Source organism: Bactrocera neohumeralis, unplaced genomic scaffold, assembly GCF_024586455.1.
Source record: "Bactrocera neohumeralis isolate Rockhampton unplaced genomic scaffold, APGP_CSIRO_Bneo_wtdbg2-racon-allhic-juicebox.fasta_v2 cluster09, whole genome shotgun sequence".
In the NCBI taxonomy this organism is placed as follows: Eukaryota; Metazoa; Arthropoda; class Insecta; order Diptera; family Tephritidae; genus Bactrocera; species Bactrocera neohumeralis.
This window is the reverse complement of record NW_026089622.1, coordinates 1,799,181-1,820,095: the sequence shown is the minus strand read 5'-3', so window position 1 is coordinate 1,820,095 and position 20,915 is coordinate 1,799,181. Positions and strand designations below refer to the sequence as shown.

The 20,915-nt window shown below is 34.3% G+C and overlaps 1 protein-coding gene and 1 pseudogene across 1 annotated transcript; one reads left to right on the top strand and one right to left on the bottom strand.

The window, feature by feature from the left end:
- Window positions 1-7,950: 7,950 nt before the first annotated feature.
- LOC126764387 (uncharacterized) lies at window positions 7,951-11,391 on the bottom strand (annotated as a pseudogene).
- Window positions 8,808-9,804, top strand: LOC126763932 (uncharacterized). The gene is made up of 3 exons (XM_050481704.1): window positions 8,808-8,927; window positions 8,996-9,266; window positions 9,327-9,804. The coding sequence occupies exons 1-3, from the start codon at window positions 8,904-8,906 to the stop codon at window positions 9,800-9,802; spliced, it is 771 nt and encodes a 256-aa protein (XP_050337661.1). The 5' UTR covers window positions 8,808-8,903; the 3' UTR covers window positions 9,803-9,804.
- Window positions 11,392-20,915: the final 9,524 nt, after the last annotated feature.

Sequence of the window (20,915 nt, the reverse complement as noted above, 5' to 3'; positions counted from 1 at the left end):
GAGTTCAACTATACAAATTAACGAGACGTAGGTTTATTTATTAATTAATTTTATTAGGTCGGCACTATGTGTATATTTTATTATCTTAAAATTATTTAATGTTTTTTTAGCGGCACTATGTGCCTGTCGAGTCTAGTAACTTAAAAAGACTAACTATACTTAACTTTAAAGTTTATAATCTAACCTATGCTTGAGCCGGCCTACGTGACCAAAGATGCTTGGTCAGCTAAAGGGGTTTGCGCGTGTAGCGCTCACCTGCAGCTATTTGGTTTTGGGGGAGAAGACATGGTTGCGCGTATTTCGCTCACTTAAGAATTTAGCGGATGCGCGTTTAGCGCAGTTGCACTTTTGGTTGTAATAGGACTCCAAAGTATGCAAACGGTTTGCATGTTTCTAGCATATAATGTGGGAATGGAATTTATGTAGTAGTTTATAAAATATTGTGTTAACTCCTCGTTAAGACTTCTATGCTGCGTCCTTTTAATTACTGGCATTTGAATGATTCCGGTTTGCTAATAATTATTTCAGGCTTTACGCGCTTTTTGCATCTGAAAATTGCAATTATGGTAAGTACTAGGGCTAATAGCCCAAAATGAGTGAATAAACTGGATTTCACTAAAAGATTCAGAGAACTTATTTTTTTTAATGTTTTTTATATTAAGCTCTTTCATAAGTTTTAAGGATAGAACTTCCTCGAACTGTGAATTTGAGTTTGAATGTTGGATTAAAGCAGGCAGTGGTCTCAAGCTATGTTGTTCTAAAGTTGTAAAATTCATGTTATTTATTCTTATAGTTTCATTAAAGATTCTTATCAAATATAATCCTCTTAATTTTCTAATATTATTATTTGTAGTAATATTTCCTTCGAAATTATTTAAAAGTATTATTTCTACAATATTTTGAACATGTTCCGTATTTGTTACAGTGCACTTATATGGTTTATTCCTTATTAAATTTTTTATACAATTTTCGTTTTCCAAATTAACAATTTGGGTTTGTTTGCAAATTTTTATTTCATTTATTATTTTACAATCTTTTTCTATACCATAATATTCTTCATTACATTTCAGTATTTTTTCAAAATTTATCTTTAAAATAGTTTCGTTTTTACTTAAAGGCTTAATTATAATAGATTTGCAAATTTCTTTACCGGTTTTCGGTATTTTTATCATATAAATTAGTAAGTTTTGTTTTACAGCAATTTGAACGTCTGCAAAATTCAGAGATTCCTCTAACGAACCAAATTACAGATTCTCTTCGATAAAAATTTTATTTATTCTATGAGCTTCTTGATTGTTAATAATAACTGAGTTAATAATGTTCGCTTTAGTTAAATGAATTGCTCTTTTAATATTTTCTAACTCATCTTTGATTATGTCAATTTTAAATTTATATTTAAGTATTAGGGCGGTTTGAAATTCTTTACTACTTCATAGAGACTTTATTATTGAGTTGCTAATTTCTGTTATATTGTTTATTCTTTCTAAAATGCTTTTGTTGATTATTAATTGTTGGTTGTCATTCTCGATTACTTCTTTAAATTTGCTGTTGATGGCTACCAAATCGTCATGGTCCGGGTTGCCAGCTATTCATTTCCAGGCTGATCCTATGTAGTCTAGTGGTCTTTTATTTTTGTATTTAGGTAAAATGTTATTAATTGTTATGTTGATGTTACTGATTTCGTCTGTTACAAATGGGTAAAGAGGGTTGTTAGCTGGAATGTTTCGTATAAAGTTTCTGTTCAGTTCCCGTAATATTGTAGAGTATTCTGTTATGTTTGTCATGTGGATAATCCGGTATGTTCCTGTTTGAATTTTGCCAATTCCTTCCTCCATCATAACGATTTCTGACTGAGTGTAATCTAACACCTCAACCGAACCATCGCTTAAAATAAAGTTCAGGAAAAAGAGAGATCTAAAAATAATAAAAATGTTCTGAGTTAGTTTCGTATGCGGTCCTTGTGAACTATTTTCCCTGATTCTGTTAATATTGTGGAGTTCCTATTTTCTTTTACAATTTCTTCTTTGTATCGTTTGGAAAGTTTGGTACCTAGTCTTTTATTTTGTCTAACGAAAACTTTCTGTCCTGGCCTGTAGTCTATAGTGTCCTTCTTATTTCTATTATGGTATTGTAGGTCCCGTTCTTGTGCTTTTTTAAGTTTTTCGAGAGTTTTTGTTCTAGTCTCTTCCCGATTTTCGCGATTGGATGGACAGGGTCTGCCAAAAAATATGTCAACAGGTTTTTTTCCTGTAACGGAGTGGATAGTATGATTGTATTCGTTTACAGACCATTGCAAAAGGTCCTCAAAGTTTTTGTCTGGGTATTCTTGTCTAAGGCATCTCATTATTTCGGATAATGTCGAGTGGAATCTTTCTATTTGTCCGTTCACTTCGCTTTTGTATGGTGGTGCAGTGAAAATTTGTATGTTAAATTCATTTTCTAGCATGAATTTTATTGGTTGTGAACTAAATGTCTTTTCGTTGTCAAAAACCATGCATTTGGGTACTCCGAAGTAAAATATTATGTCTCTTAATGGTTTTTTTATGTTTTCGATACTTTTCCCGTCTATATTTTTTATTACAGCTAATTTTGAAAATTTGTCAATAGAAGTAAGTACTTTATGCTTGCCTGTCGAAAAAAAAAAATGTCTATATGAATGGTATGTCCTGCGTACTCTGGTAGAGGTGTAGCGCCGAGTTTTGGATTGTTTGGATGTCGGTCATATTTGTTCTCTTTACATATTCTGCACAACTTTATTATTTTCCTAATTTTCTTCGCCATCGCGGGAAAATAATATTTTTCCAAAATCTGTAGTTTATTTTCTTTTTCGTTTCTATGGGCACGGTTATGTTCTTCGATAATAATTCTGTCTTGATCGTCCGTATTTGTAATATCTTCGACAGCTAGTTGTGTGAATCGTATTTTGTAATTAGCGAAATGTAGAGGGTAAATGGCTTGAATTTTTAGCATAATCGTTTCTGTTGTTTTAATGCCATTTATTATTGAAGGATTTAGATGTTTTTTTAAAAGTGAATTCAGTGACTCCTCGGAAAGGATTTTTTCTGTGATAAGATGTCTATGGTACATTGGAAAAATTATTTGGAATTTATATGAAGATTCCGGTCCTTCAGAGATAAAAAGTTGGTTTTTAAAGACATTTACTGGGGTTTCTACTGAGTATATCAGATTTTCCAGTGAACTATCATTACTATGAACTGTAAGTGAGTTAACGTTTGAAATTGGTGGTCGTGAAAGGAAATCTGCAACTACATTTGAACAGCCGGGTTTGTAAATTAGTTCATGGTTGTATTCCTCTAGCTGAGCTTTCCATCTCTTCATTTTGGTGTTTGTGTTTTTATTGCTTATAGCGAAAGTTAAGGGTTGGTGATCGGAGTATATTTTGACCTTTTTTGATCCGTAAAGGAAGCATCTAAGGGACTGTAAAGCCCAAATTATCGCTAGCATTTCTTTCTCGTTTGTTGCAAAGTTCTCCTCCGCTCTGCTTAGCGTTCTTGAAAGGAAGCATATTGGTCTACCTTCTTGTGAGAGTACTGTTCCCAAAGCGTATTCGGAGGCGTCAGTGGTAAGCTCGAATGCTTTCTCAAAATTGGGATAATGGAGTATAACATCTTCGGATGTGAGGCACATTTTTAGTTGGTTGACAGCTTCCACCTGTTCAGTTGTCAAATTCAGTTTGGTCTTTTTAGACTGATGTTTGGAAATTCTTCCCAGTTCCCCTCTCAATATTTCAGTGAGTGGTTTTGCGATTTGAGCATAGGCTCTTATGAACTTGCGATAATGTCCAGTCATTCCCAAAAAGGAGCGTAAGTCATGAACGTTCCTGGGAAGCGGGAAATTTGTTATTGCCTCCACTTTTTTTGGTGTGGTGCGAATACCATTTTGATCGACAATGATACCTAGAAACTCTATTTCTTCTTTAATGAATTCACATTTGTCGTATTGAACTTTTAATCGAGCTTCTTCCAACGTATTGAAAATAATCTTCAGATTATCGAAATGCTCTTTTTTAGTTTTACTAAAGATTATAATATCGTCTATGTAGATGTAGCAGCGAATGCTAATATGTTCTCTAAGGACGTCATCTAAAGTGCGCTGAAAAATAGCAGGTGCATTTCTTAGGCCAAATGGAAGTCGTGTAAACTCAAATTTTCCATTTGTAACCGAGAAGGAGGTCTTCTCAATGTCAGCCTCATTTAGTGCAATCTGGTGGAAACCACTTTTGAGGTCAATGGTGGAAAAAAATTTATTTTTCCCTAGGTTGGACAGAATGGTAGTAATATCCGGAATGGGATATTTATCTGGGATGGTTTCTTCGTTTAACTTACGATAATCAATTACCATCCGATATTTTCTCTGTCCCGAAGCATCCTGTTTCTTTGGTACTACCCATACAGGGGAAATGTATGGGGATTTCGATGGACGAATGATGCCATCATTCAACAATTCAGCAATTTGTTGGTCAATCTTCTTTTTCAGAGGCATATGATATGGGTAAGTTTTTGAGTAAATGGGCCTTTCATTTCTTGTTCTAATTTCTGCTTTGACATTAGTGACGAAAGTCAATTTCTTGTCGGGTTCGGCGAATAGGGTTGGACATGAACTTATAAGTTGCTTTAGTTTTTCATTATCTTCAGGATTCAAGTGATTAGTCCGTAGGGTTGTATGTGTAATTGAGTTTATTGGAAGCTGTTGGATGGGATATTTGTATTTGCTAAGTAGAGTGAAATAATTTTCGTTTGTAAAAATTACTGCATTTAAATCTTTCAATGTGTCGTTACCTATAATTGCATCAAAAGTTTTTAGGTTTGGCATGATATGAAATTTAATTTGTCCTATTTCATTTTTGAAGATATCGATATTTGCGTGATGACTTATTTTGACGGGTCCTCCAACTGAATCTGCATAAAAGGGTTGATTTGGAATAGGATTTCGTATGTAAGTCGTGTTAATATAATTCTTGTTCGAACCTGTATCTAACAAGAATTTCAATTCGTTACCATTCCTCATCCGGTAAGAAAAATATGGCAACGAAGAAGGCTTTAATCTAAAAAATTAATGTTATCGGTAGCATAGTCTGTTTGTTCGTTTTCAGAATGTGCCGCTTCTTGTTCGTAGCTAAGGTATTGCGGGTCTTATGTAATATCCCTCAACATTTTCAATAGTCTCGTTTGAGTTGGATGCTGCAGTAGGATCCACAGCTTCTGTATTATAGAGTCATTGAATTTTATTGGGCTGTTGTAAAGTTAGCGAGGGTGGGCGTTTATGAAATGGTTGGGATTGTCCATTGTTTGAATTTCGTTGCCCCGGATTATGAAGTCCTTGGGGTTGCGGCCTATTCTGATAATTAACCTGTTTGGTTTGTATGGACTTGTCAACGTCCATTGGGACTGGGGGTTTGGGTGGTAGTTGTGGTCTGTAACCCTGTTGAGAATTTCCGTAAGGCGTATTGTACGATGTGACGTATCGATTTGCTTGTGATGTGCCGTATTGTCGATATTGTGGAGTCGGATTTGAAACGGGTTGTAGTACGACATTCCATCCATATTGTAGGGGAAGGTTTAGACCATACCTTTGTGGAGGTCTAGAGAAAGATCCTTGCCCAAAATTGGCAAGCTCTGGGTAAAACGATCGTCCTTGCGTCTTTGCGGGGTATGTTCGTTGTTGGGAGTGGTTTGTCTGTTTTTGATTACTTATCATACGGGAAATGTTGTTGGCATGGCTTGTCCGATAGTTCATATTGTCCAATTTAAGGCACATGTGAAGAGCTTGTGGCAAGCTGGTTGGTTCCCTAACACTGAGTAAACTTGGCAGTTGCCCATTGAGACCCCTAACGAAGGTGTCTAGTGCCTTTTCTCTATAGGTATTAGCCATAGCAGTCATGGCTTCCTCTCCTAGCTCCAGACAATCAATCTTATCTAGTATAAGAAAGAGACACCTGTAGACCTCGTGGCATAATTCCTCTAGTGTTCTACCCTGTTGGACAAGAGTTGTCATTTGGTACTCTAAGGTACTAACGTCTCTTTTATCCGAGTAATGAAGCATTAGGCACTTCTTGATCTTACTCCAATTCAATGGAGTCCGATATGACTCGAGTGCCGTGTCGGCCTCGCCTGTAATTTTGTGTCTGATTGTGTGAAGAATTGAATAATACTTTGGTGAATCCCTGTTTTGACCATGCATCAACAGTATCCTATCTACGGATTTCCTCCACGAGCTAAACTCTCCTCATCTTCCAGAAAATTCCCTCAAACACTTCACTACATCTGGTATTCGGTCTAATGACTCGGTATGCCTACTGAAGTCCACTCTATGCTCCTCTTCTTCTACTACTCTAGGGTGTAGTAGGGCGGTAACTGTTTCTGTTATTAAGTTTGAAAGCTCTCTTCTCTGGCTAGCAGTAAAAACAGAGGGTAAGGAGGAGGTACCTCAACTGTTATTATTTGCCTGCAAATTTAACCTCGAAAGGGTCTCTGCTATCTGTTTTTCTTGCGCCATTTTGTTCACTTGTTTATGATTATTTAAATTAAATTTTTTTTTTTTTACAGTGTTAACTTTTCTTTTGTTATAACAATAATTATTTCCTTTCACATAACCTTACTTACTAATAATTTTAATATCAAACTTACATAAATATCATTTGCATTTTCCTGTGTTGATCCTCCTTTGTGTGATTAATTTAGATTTCTCCTCTTGTAGTTGTATTTGTTGTATTTGATGAATTAGTTTAAATCTTTCCTCTAGTAGTTGTATTTGTTATATTGGTTGTATTTGATGAATTAATTTAAATCTTTCCTCTTATAGTTGTATTATTTTACACTTGTTTAATTTATTCTAAATTTCCCCGTCACGCACTTTCCGTTCGATATATTTGTATTTAGCTTATGCTTTTCGTTCGGCTGGGTTGATACTGCCCGTCCTTTTTCCGAAAGGTACTAAGGGGCCGAGTACGAAATGTTATTTAGGTTTCGTCCGCAAGTATAAAAAATATTATTATTTTTTTCTTCACGGTCCCTGCTCAGGCGCCAATTAACGAGACGGAGGTTTATTTATTAATTAATTTTATTAGGTCGGCACTAAGTGCCTTTTTTATTATCTTAAAATTATTTATGTTTTTTTAGCGGCACTATGTGCCTGTCGAGTCTAGTAACTTAAAAAGACTAACTACACTTAACGGAATAATTACCAAAGTGACAGAGCGGGTTATCACCGCGTTAATTAATTTAAATGTAGAAAAGAAGGGCGCAATATTGCCACAAAAACAATAGAAGAGCTTCCCGGATGCATTGGCTATGTTGACGGTACTGAAATCAGATTAGCAGAGTCTCCTTCAAAAGATCACGAACTATACTTTTCTCGTAAAATACAGTATGCTATAAAAATGGAAGTAGTATGTAACTTTTCACTAAAAATTAGACAAGCGAAAATAGGATACCGAGCAACCGCCCATGACCCTAAAGTTTTTGCCGAATCTGCAATAAGTAAAATCGCACAAAAATATTTTTTGGATTGCTGGGGATTCGGCATATCCACTAAGCCAACATCTTATTACACCTTTTCGACAAAACAGCACGGAGCAGTCAAGAGAAATGAGAGATACATTCAATCAATACTTATCCAAATATAAAGTAGTATAAATATAGAAAATTGTTTGTGGAAAATTAAAAGAAAAATTTTAAAGTTTAAAAGAACTACGGTTCTAATTAATAAATGAAAGTAATTATAAAAATTGTTGTAGATGGATTTTGGCATGTTGTATCCTTCACAACATGTTACTATAATTTAACTTAAACGAAAATTGTAGTTTGGAAGGTCAAGAAGAAACAGATTTCCCACAAGAAATTTATGAACACAACGGCCTAAGGAAAGCCCTGTCACATTTTGTAAACAATAAATATTAAGTAATAATTTATATAGTATATATGTACAGTTTTATGTTTTCATTTTTAATTCTTCCATTGCTAATCGTTCCTTCATTTCAAGCTCTCTTAAAGCCACTTTTTCTTTCATTTCAATTTCTAGTATTCTTATTCTCTCTTCAGAATTGCCTTTTTCTTTTTCAAACAAAAATTTTTCGTATTGCAATCGATTTTTTTTCATTTAAAGCTAGCTCTCTATCTTTCATTTTTGTTTCTATTTCTAAATTTTGCTGCTTCACCTCAACTAAATCTGAATGCATACCAAGCACATCGGCAAGACCCGTCCGCGAATAAATACCCTTGCGACGATTTATTGTGTTACATGTAGATTCTGGTGACAAACCGACTTCTTGAAAAATATCTTCAACTTCAGGTTCGGTAGCTACATTTGCAGTGGTCGTTGAACTGCTTCCGGCGTCGAAATGATCTGTGGTGGACGTCGAGTTGCTTTCAGAACACACATCTACTACATTCAGCGTAGGGCTTTGAGAATTTACATCTGAGACTTCTGCATCCAAAACAAATGCATTAGATTGAAACTCTTTGTAGCCAAATATGTCTTCCAAATAATAGAAATAAGGACAAGTTCTCAAAATTATATAATTTATTATAATTTTAAGCAAACAATTTATATTCAAATTACTTTCTGTTAATTCGCCGTCTTGCATGGCACCTGTTCCCGTCGAATTCTGCCAAGCTCGTGCCTTGCCTTTAGCCTCACTTAAGTCCAATCCAACCCCAGATTTTGTGTCTCTAAAAATGTCATATAATATACCTACGCTGTCGGCTGTTCACAGTTAAATGTTATCTAGCATGTTAAATTTCCCAAGTGGCAATATTCCCATATTTACCGACGTGGTATCTATTTTGTTTTTGTTTTACGTGAAAAACAATTTCAGCACCATTTCCACTGTGTTGAGCTTGTTACAGACATCTATTATCAGCTGACTTTATTTACATTTGAAAATGGAATCTGAAGGAAGCAAAATTGTAAGTAAAATTAAAATATGTAATAAAAGTGTAAATGTAAATAAAACAATGCCAGATATATGTTTTAGACCAAACCAAAACGTGTACGCAAAGCAGCGTACAGGAAATGGAGCAATGAGGAGCAACAGAAATTAATAACCTACATGCGAGACAACCGTCCGATTGAAAAGCCGACAGCACAGGTGTATTACAAACAATTTTTAGAAACACAAAATCTGCGGTTGGATTGGTCTTTAGTGAGGCTAAAGGCAAGGCACTTGCGCCAATGGTATACAAAGGCACGAGCTTGGCAGAATTCGACGGAAGCAGGTGCCATGCAAGACGGCGAATCAACAGAAAGTAATTTGAAAATAATATAATAATTGTTTGGTATAAAATTATAATAAATTATATTTTTAGGTATAATTTTGAGAACTTGTCCTTTATTCTACGATTTGGAAGATATATTTGGCTATAAAGAGTTTCAATCCAATGCATTGGTTTTGGATACAGAAGCCTTAGAGAACAACTATACGTCCACCACAGACGATTTCGTCGCCGGAAGCAGTGCAAATGTAGCTACCACACCTAAAGATATTTTTCAAGAAGTCGGTCCAGAATCTACATGCAACACAATAAATCGGAAAGGTGTTTATTCGCGGACAGGTGTTGCCGATGTGCTTACTATGCACACAGGTTTAATTAAGGTGAAGCAACAAAAATTGGAGATAGAATCAAAAATGAAAGATAGGGAGCTATCTTTAAAAGAAAAAGAATTTGATTTACAATACCAAAAGTTTTTATTTGAAAAAGAAAAATGCAATTCAGAAGAGAGAATAAGAATACTAGAAATTGAAATGAAGGAAAAATTGGCTTTAAGAGAGCTTGAAATGTAGGAACGAATAGCAATGGAGGAATTAAAAAATAAAACTATACATATATACTACATAAAATTAAATAATTATATCTATGTATATTGTTTACAAAATGTGATAGAGCTTTTCTTAGGTCGTCATGTTCATAAATTTCTTGTGTGAAGTCTGTTTCTTCTTGACTTTCTAAACTAGAATTTTCGTTTAAGTTAAATTGTAGCAACATGTTGTGAAGGATACAACATGCCGAAATCCATCAACAACAATTTTTATAATTAGTTTCGTTCGTTAATCAGAACCGTAGTTCTTTTAAACTGCAAAATTTTTCTTTTAATTTCCCAAAACAATTTTCTATACGTACTCTATATTTAGAGAAATATTGATTGAATGTATGTCTCATTTCTTTTGACTGCTCAGTACTGTTTTGTCGAAAAGGTGTAATAAGATGTTGGCTTAGCGGATATGCCGAATCGCCAGCAATCCATTCCCGATGAGAAAAATAATTTTGTGGGTTTTTACCTATTGCAGATTCGGCAAAAATTTTAGCATCATGCACGCTTCCTCAGTATCCTATTGTCTCTTGTCTAATTCTTAGTGAATAGTCACATACTGCTTGCATTTTTAAGGCATACTGTTTTTTGCGAGAGAAGTATAGTTCGTGATCTTTTGAAGGAGCCTCTGATTTCAGTACCGCCAACATAGCCAATACATCCTGGAAGCTCTTCCATTGTTTTTGTGGCAATCTTTCGCCTTTCTTCTCTAGATGGCCAACATAAAAATGTAGATTTTAAATTAATCAATGCGGTGATAACCCGCTCTGTCACTTTGGTAACTGTTCCGCCATCGCTCATTCCGAACAATGTTGCAATCTTTCTAATAGAGGCACTCTCTCCACTTGATCCCAGACGAAAAAGTGTTATCTTTAGTTGAAGATCGATTGGTAATTGTGGAACACAATTTTTGTTTTGGAAAACAGGGTCCTGCTTGATTAAGGATAATATATAGTTGAACTCAAAGATTTCTATTCGCAACATTTGTCGCATGCGGCAACTATCAAATCTGGGATGAACATTATTGACCCATTGCGAAGATTTTGGTATACCCAAATGGGTACTTCTCCGATTAGCTATAATAAGCGCTGCATCAATGGCAAAATTTATTAGGATATCGTCATCCTTTTCGTCACTGCCTTTAACAAAATTGTAAAAAATGACTTCAGTAGGTAATTTTATGTAATAAGTACATACTAGAATCATTAGCTGTTATGTCCAGTATACATTTGTAGCTGAGTGCGTTCAATATATTTTGCTTTCCATTTAAATGAGACATTTTTATTCAAGAATTAAAAATTAAATTGCTATAAAACTAACTTTGTGCGCTCACAGTTTAAATGTCAAATATCGGGCAAAGTTGCCACGTATGAAATTTCCCATAAACTGTGAATACTACAATAATTAATTTCTCTTGCTCCCCATTGCTCCATTTCCTGTACGGTGCTTTGCGTACACGCCTCGGTTTGGACTAAAACAAATATTTGGCACTGTTTTTATTTCATTTACACTTTTAATACATATTTTAATTTTACTTACAATTTTGCTTCCATCAGATTCCATATTTTTGAAATGTAAATAAAGCATAATTAACTCTTAACAGCAAATAAATTATGGCACAAAACTAAACAATCAAACAGAATAAACAGCCACTTCAAATCTCTCATTCCACATAATAACAGTAACACAGTACAACAGCTAATCTGGGAGGTGAGAAATTCCAAGTCAGGGTGATGGTACTAGGTCCGTATAGTAAAACCCTCAAAGGGTTTGGCGGTCGTATGTGTCAGTTTTTTTTATGACTTTCTAAGTTTTTTCTTATGTTATAGTGAACGAAAATTGGGTACCAAATATAGTGTGTAAAAGCTGCTATAACCGTCTAATGGATTGGAAAAATAGATAATAGTGGTTCGCGAGTTATGTTAAAGTACGTTTTTGCCTAAATGTTACAACTAAGCGAAAAAACCATCAAGATAAGGAAAAAATGTAAAAGGTCATAAAAAAAACTGACACATACGAACGCCAAACCCTTTGAGGGTTTTACTATACTGACCTAGTACCATCACCCTGACTTGGAATTTCTCACCCCCTAGACAATAATCCCAAAAATGTTCCACAGTGTAATCTATCCTCTCTCCTCAATACACGCATTCTTTTAACCCAACTCTTGAATAATCGCACAGTACAACAGAACGCTGATGATAGCCCAACAATAAAAAATGAAGTACTAGCATTCGCAACTGACTTTCTTAAAACTGAAATGCATTATGACAAATATTATCCCTTACCCATTCCTAAAAAATCTGGTTCTGGTTGGATTTGCAATAAAAATACTGGTCGTAGGGTGACATACTTTAAAGGAATTATTAGTGCAATTTTTTATCCCGTTATATTAATTCTTGATTTGTACACTGGAAAATGAAAGAATCAAATGGAATTTAAAACTGTGTTATATGGGAAGTAGGCGTGGTTGTTATCCGATTTCGCACTGTGACATAAGAATATCAAAAAAATACCGCATACTAAATTTAGTCGAAATCGGACGGACAGAAGGGCGGACAGACAGACAATCACCCAGAGCGCTTGGAAGTGCATTCCAAACTTTTAACGCGTTTCACCCACAATGGTGTTTTCCGTGACCAACACTACTCGAAAACTACTAAACCGATTACTCAAATTTTAACAAGAGTTTTTTAAATATATTTTTAGTAATAAATCGAAGATTTTTTCTCACCGATAATAATAAATTAACATTACTAAATAATTAAATAAATTTTGCCGTCCAAACGATTTACCAAATCAGAAATTTCCTTATCGCCAATGTAGAAAAACAGAAAATATTGTCGAGAAGCCGAAAAAGAATACTGGACAGGATATTGGCACTGCTACAAAAACACATATCCCTATCGATGTCCTCCTATCTTTCCTACAACTATAACCAGCAGATAGTGCATTATATATCAAAGCAGATTAATATACAACCGCATATTGGAAAAAATCAACACCACTCCGCCCAATTCAACATCTAATAGAAAACTGCTCATCATTAGAATACGTCCTACTAGAACTAAATAACCCTAACTTAAGAAAATTGTGTAACACATTCTAATATAATTTTTAAATTAATTTATCTGCAATTTAAACATCTATCTTGAAGTGTGATAATGTACTTGTAAAATAATTAGTTTAGTACCTGATTTATTTAATAAGTTAGAAAGAGATACTTGTGTCACAGTGCCTGTGACTAACTGTTTTCCTGAAAATGTTGGACAATCTGTTAGATGTATAACGGTGGTCTAGTGGTTTCGTTGCTTTAAGTATAAGATCTATACTGGATATATTTGTGATCTCAACACAAGACACTATTTATGATTTTGTAGGATTTGCCCTCGTTTATTTTAAAAACATTATTTAAATTTTTCATAACGAAAATCAAGAAACATGAAAGAAGATGACGGATATATTTATAATATGAGTTTTGTTTTTAAAACTTAGGATACATTGCATACATCAGCATTAATATGCTATAATGGGACAATTTAGTCAACCGTGATATATTTCATCCCTTTATATTTTAATGTAAACCCCCTCTCTCTCTATAATTTTCTCAATTATCCGAAAATTTATCCAGATGATTGTGAATATAGTCTACCTTGATACTCATATTTGCTCATAGAATATTAATAAATTTCGACTTCCAACCAAAAAATCTTTCCAAGTTTTGATTTCCGGAATCTTCCATGAATTGCCATACTTAAGGACCAAAAAATGATCACCTTTAGTCTTTTCATTAATTCTTAATTTAAAATTTGGGAAAGGGCTTTATAAGAACCATGGGCGTAGCGCCGCCAACATTTGGATGAGATCCCATATCTCGAGAACTGCTATTTTGCTTTCAACCAAATTCGATAGGTAGCAATAGGAAACTCAGTATGCGGGTTCCTTAGTACAAAGAAAATTGCGAGTTCGTAGATTGGCGTAATCGGACCACACCCACAAAATGCCATTAACCGAAAACGTATAAAGTGCAATAACTGAGCACTAAATTAAGATATAAAACTATAATTTGGCCCTGGGGATCGCAGTAGCAAGGTCATCTGTGGGCAAAAATTTTTGAAAAAGTGGCCGTGGCCTCGTCCTAAGTTTAATGTACCAGGATGTTCAATAACATTTGTCGTTCGATAAGAGAGGGCGTTGCTACTAGCCGAAATTTTTTTGTTTTGTTGGTACACTCTTCATATGAACGTATGTGAAGTTTCATTTCAATCTGTCAATTCATTCTTTGTTTACAAGCCATTTAGGGTCGCCGTGTCCCAGAATTTTTTTACAATGGAAAAAATTGAATATCGTGCAGTGATAAAATTATTATTTTTGGAAGGTGAAGCACCAAAAGAAATTCACGAACGAATGTTAAAAGTGTATAATGATTGTTCATCTACAATTAGAACAGTAGAAAGATGAGTTGCTGGATTTAAACGTGGTCGTACCTTGAAGACGATCCACGTGAAGGACGTCAACACTAGAAATCATAGCCAAATTCCAGGATATGGTTTTGGAAGATCGTCGATTGACTGAGAGAGATTTAGTAGATGCTCTCCACATCTTATTAGGCATTATAAGCCATATTTTAAATGAAATTTTGGGTTTTAGAAAACTGTGTGCACAATGGGGCATTCGCTAACAATGGAACAAAAACACATTCAAATGCGACTTTCTCATCAACTTTTGGAACGTTTTAAAAAGGATGAAGTGGATTTTGTGCGTCGATTCACCACTATGGATGAGACACGAGACTATCACTATGACCCTGAATCATAATAAGAGGCTAAAGAGTGGTGTGAACCTGATTGTTCGGCTTCGAAACGAGTTCGTATTTGTGGTTATGGCATCCTTTTGGACGAGTTGAAGGAAAAAATTCGTGAAAAAAGACCCGGTCTGCAGAAGAAAAAAATCCTTTTTCATCAGGACAATGCACTGTGTCACAAGAACACTTTGACAATGGCTAAAATACATGAATTAAAGTTCGAATTGTTTGCGCATCCACCGTATTCACCAGATTTGGCCCCAGCGACTTCTATTTGTTTCCAGCACTCAAAAAATGTATGCGTGGCAAGCGTTTTATCAAATGAAGAGGTCACGACGGCTGTTGAATTTTGCAGACCTTCTGGCTTCTCACTGCATGGATGCGTTCCACAGATTGAAGGATCGTTGGAGTGTGTGTAAGTGTACTAATGTGCAGAGAGATTATACTGAATAATAAAGTGTATTTTGAAACACAAAATTGTGTTTTTCTTATCAAACGACGATCAATAACTAACTAAGCCAGAGACATTAAATTTTACCTCCGAAATGGTATGAGATGACTTTATGGGAGCAAGTATGAATATTTGATCATGGGTGTGGCACCGGACACTTATCTTTAATCATATGACATTCTTCTCACATTCCTATGCCACAGAGTGACGTCTACTTCCCATATAGCTCAAATTTAAATTTTATTTGATTCTTTCACTTTCCAATACACAAATCAGGAAGCCATTGATGCAACAGAATAAAACTTTGCACTGTTAATTCCATTAAAGTATGCCACGGTACCGAATATGTTAACCCTAGTATCTATAGTTGACTGTTGACCGATATGTATGGGATATACAAATGAAGTTGAGAGAGAATTCTTTCCTGGTAAGGATATTGAGCTGTGCATCAAGAATGGGTTGATTCGGGTCAATACTTCCCTGAGCCCCATATGGACACAATTGGGCGAAAGCTTAAGTGTATGAGTTATATATAGTATATGTATGTATATTTAAAATTGCTTAGATTCCGATTCTCTGGTTGACGTTTTATATTTTAAGGAATATCCCTGGCTTGGATTCCAGCAAGTTGCAAGCGTATAAAAAGTTCGGTTGCACCCGAACCTAACTATTCCTTACTTGTTTATTATAAAGTTTTGTCAATTTCTGAAGGTATTTAGCCGGTTTTGATCCTTGCAAGTTGAAAGAGTGTAAAATGTTTTGTTACACCCGAACTTAGCCCTTATTAACATTATTTGTTTTAGTATTTTTGCAAGAAATTCAAACGTTCGAATGTATACGAAATTAATGATTCCTAATTGATTAACAACCTTAACAAGTACGCATGTTGTCAAAGTATTTTTTAATAAGGTGTATTAAGTTTGCCATGATGTATCCTATAAAGTTTAAATATATGTAAATGATCAGCGTGATTAGCTAAATCGATTTAACCATGTCCGTCTTTCTCTTCGTTTTTATATATGTGATCCAGTCCTTCAGTTTTTGAAATTTCAAATTTTTGGAAAAAAGCTTCTCCTTCGTCGCAATCACAGATTTCTGACAGCTGTAGGATATAGCGTGAAGGGTATTATAGCTTCAGCACCGCAGTTAACTTTTTTGCAATTTTCTATTAATTTTAATTATGCTATGACAGTTAAAAATTCAAAAAAGCAAACGTTATGCCAAGATGGCTAAGGATTGTTTAATCTATGGGCAACTATACGTGTTCACATGTGTTGTTATTGTTTTATAAATAATAATTAAACTTAAAATGACAAACAAAATAAATGGAAAAACGTGTACAAAAATCTAGTATTGATTCACAAAATAAAATAATTTCTTCACAATTGGCATAGGTATTTTTATAATACAGATGATAGCGACAGCATTTTTCAACTAAAGTCAAGGTCATACCATCTGAAGAGATCTCAACATTGGCAACAAAGTAATATCAAAATTGGTATAACCAAGCCCAAGGAGCATTATCAGCAGGTATTCATTTTCTTTTTATTAACCTTTGGGGGTCATGTACCACTAAAAAAACCACCACCCAAAAAACATTTTGCGTCCATCTTTCTGTCTAGTTTTAATGTAAAACCACTGTATTGGCACCTCTGCGCAGTACACATACTAGTACAAAACTATTGAGAATAGTCAAAAAATATTTAATGGCTATTTTGACTTTTTATGTAATTTGAGTTTAATTCCTTCAAATTCTGATAATAATAAAATTAAATATTTATATACACGATTTAATATGTAAAATATGTATTTTTTCTTAACATACTTTTTAAATTTTATGTAGAACATGTATGCAAATACATTTATCAGGTAGCAATTGTAATTTAAATAACTTAGTGTTTCATTATGAATATAAAAACATTAATAAATTACACAACTTAATTTTATGTTTTTTGAGTTACATACAGGGTTGCGAATTTTTTATTGAAACAGTTTTGACTGTACATAAATTAAATTTTACCTTGAGTAAAAATTGAGATATCTTGAAACTTGATGCTTCTGGTCCCTGGTACACCTAAAGAGCTTAGTATTGCAAGTCAATGGACCAATGTCACGCCCACAAAATTCTCTTAAGCGATATATAAAAAGCTCTAATAAAATGAGATGTACTAATGCGATCAAATTGAAAGAATTCGTTTTTTAATTTATACTTCGCGTGTTTTTCGAATCGGTAAATTTTTATTTCTGTTAGTTGGTGGTACTGTTAGTGACATCTATGCTAAACCCCTTATAAATTTAATGAACATACCTCACAAACACCTAATTATCTTACAACATGCCACGCCTGTAGTTCAATTTTCACATCGGCTTCCATAAATCCCTCATATACCATCTTGGAAGTAAAATTGAATGTCTCTTGCGTATTTAGCTATTGATTTATTGCGCTTTTAGCAGTTTTGAACAGAACCGTTATATGAGGAGTGAGCGGGCTTATTTATCCGATTTCATCCTAAGCTAGGCAAATTTGGTTGTTGTAGCTTTAGTGGCTTTACATATCTCATGTATGTACATTAAACTTATTAGTTACTTACCTGCGATCCTCGATGCCAAATAAGAGGTTTATATATTAATTTATTGCTTAGTTATGACACTTTATAAGTTCCGTAGGTGAATATTGTTTCTATCTAGTATTACACGTATGTACCATATATGCGATTGCACGTATTTTGGCGTACTACTGGTAGAATACCCGAGGGCGCAGAATACATGCTGTTAATGCTGAAAATGACTTTAGTTTTAAACATATGTAGATGCTATGTATTTGTTTTTAGGTGTGTACGGTAAGAAACTATATTTTGCGGGTGAGATCATCTTCGATTCTTGTTAGTAATCGACACAATTTTTATACTCTTACAATCTGGTTGCTATAGAGTATAATAGTTTTGTTCAAGCTCTAGGTACCGAATATTTGGACCCCAGTACCTGTGGTAGACTTTTGATCGAAAATATCGGTAAAGTGTGTAAGATATGTAATTAAATTCGAGGATAATCCTTCTCTGACAATTGTATGTATGTATATCAGAAATGGGTTGAATCAGACCAATACTTCTCATAGCCCCCATATACCTATGTAATATAAAGATTTTCGAATTTCCGGTTGACTTTCTACCGCATATATCAGCCAATATGTGAGTTATCTGAAAAAAAAAAAATTTAAAGAGCGCGTTTTATTCTTCGCTGTGTATCTCTGTGCCTAAAATAGAAAAATTTGAGCGAACACTTGACCTAGTCCCTATATAAGTAATATCAGGATTTTCGGACATTCGGCTGTCTTTACTCTATATGATTGTTTTTTTAGTATGTGACATGTTAGTCGTATGTAATATTTATTGATTTTTGGGGAAAATAGGTAAACTCTAGTCGATACTACCCCAACTCCCATATCTACTTGTATACATATACGAAAGAAAGTCGTGTTAGTTAGACTATTTATAACTCAAGAACGGCTGAACCGATTTGTCTGAAAATTGGTGAGAGGTAGCTTAGAACCAGAGAACGAACAAAGAATTATTTTTATTTCTTTATGTTAAAATTTAATACAATTCATAACTACAAAAAATGTATTTCAATTCCTAAACATTGGTTCAAAATTCTTGCTTGTAAGAATCGTTTAAATATTTTTTTACTTAAAAACAAGAAAAACCGTTAACTTCAGCTGCACAGAAGCTAATATACCCTTCACAATTGCATTTCTTTTAGTAACTATGTGTTCAGTTTATATGGAAGCTATATGCTATAGTAATCCGATCTGAACATATTTTTCGGAGATTATATTATTACCTTAAGCAGTAATCCATGTAAAATTTCGTGAAGATACCACGTCAAATCCGAAAGTTTTCTATACAAGCCCTTGATCCCGATCGTTCGATTTGTATGGCAGCTATATGCTATAGTAAGCCGATCTGAACAGTTTCTTTCAATATTACTATATTTCTATAAACAATAACTCATACCAAATTTCGTGAAGATATATCGTCAAATGATTCCGATCGTTCGGTTTGTATGGCAGCTATATGCTATAGTAAGCCGATCTGAACAATTTCTTCGAAGATTACATTGTTGCCCTAGAAAATAACCTGTGCCAACTTTTGTGAAGACACATTGTCAACTGTGAAAGTTTTCCATACAAGAACTTGATTCCGATCGTTCAGTTTGTATGGCAGCTATATGTTATAGTGGTCCGAAATCGGCAGTTCCGACAAATAAGCAGCTTCTTCAAGAGAAAATGACGTTTGCAAAATTTCAAAACGATATCTTAAAAACTGAGGGACTAGTTCGTATATATACAAACAGACGGACGGACGGACAGAGAGACAGACGGCCATGGCTAAAACGACTCAGCTCAAAAGACTAATCATTTATACTCGATATATGAAAAATATGTCACCAAGCACCCCACGCTTTTCTCACAATAATGCAGGAATTTTTCCTTCATTATTATTGTTAGTTTATACAAAGAATTATTTTTCACTTTTAAGTTTGATATGTTTTAAAAGCGTGTTTTTTAGTTTTTTTAAATTATATTTATTTTTAATTTTTTAGTTTGATGTGAGAAACCCCAAATTTGTTAAAATATGAACTATGACATGTAGTATTGGTTAAGTAAATCGATAATTAGGCAGCATTTAATATCTACTCGTAACTTTTCATTCACTTATTGTTATATTATTTGCGACCAAGTTCTATTGACGACTTTACGAATTATTACTTCATAATCGAATCTTTTCTTCTAAAGCTTCAATTGTACATGAGGTTTTACCTGTCAACTTTGAACAGTCTAGTCCTTCAATTCGAATACCGTCCGAAGATCTACAACGACTAAGTGCTACATAAGCTTGTCCAGCAGCAAACAGTCGAGAGCCCAGATAAATTACTGCATGATCTACTGTACAACGTATATCTATAAATACAACTTGAATCTAATGAACGGCCGACGCCAACTCAGTATGCTATTCCAATGTCACCAAAATTAGTTTTATATAGATGTTGCATACTTTTAAGCGCATCTTTTTTGGTGAGCTGCTTAAACTTAATCGCCTTCCTACAGTGTCGCTCAAATATTTTAGGTTTCAGTACCACTTAAAAAAGCTACAAACAAACATACATACATACATACAAGTGAAGCTAATAAAAGCGTATTAAAAAATAGCGGAATAGATGCAGAACAATGCAAGATTTAAATGGCAACGAAATGGCATTTATCCTAAGGCAACCAAAGTGCGAACAATTGCAAACTGATCCAGTCTCAGATAAAATAAATTTTTTATATATTGAGAATGATAGACTAGAACTGCAACCAAATACGCAGTGCATGACGAAAAAACTTTATTAAGTGAGAGTACATACTATATATTCATGAAAGTAAAAACAAGAAAAAACGTTAACTTCGGCTGCACCAAAGCTAATATACACTCTGTCCTTTTTTTACGCGATCTCTTTTTACGCTATTTCACTTTAACGCGGTTATTTTTGCAGCGCAAATTCCTTTTTTTACGCGAATTTTTCACTTTAACGCGATTGCTTTTTTCGTTTTTTGCTTGTTTACATATTTTTAAGCGTAATAATTTTTGAATATGTCGGCGCACCCTAATAGTGTGTGGATATTGGTATGCGTGTGTGAGTGTATGGGTATACAGTTTCGGGAATTTCGTTAAAAGACTAAAGGCCTAACTATAATAAGGTCTTAAGCTTGCAGCAGAATTGGAAAATTATTTTGTAGCAAATGATACTGATGCCGAACGTGCACGAATTTTTCAAAAGGAATTGAGTCTC

Coding starts and splice junctions, on each gene's coding strand:
- LOC126763932 (XM_050481704.1), top strand. CDS start 8,904: ATGGAATCTGAAGGAAGCAAAATT. Junction 8,928..8,995: donor AATCTGAAGGAAGCAAAATT/GTAAGTAAAATT, acceptor TATATGTTTTAG/ACCAAACCAAAACGTGTACG. Junction 9,267..9,326: donor AGACGGCGAATCAACAGAAA/GTAATTTGAAAA, acceptor TTATATTTTTAG/GTATAATTTTGAGAACTTGT.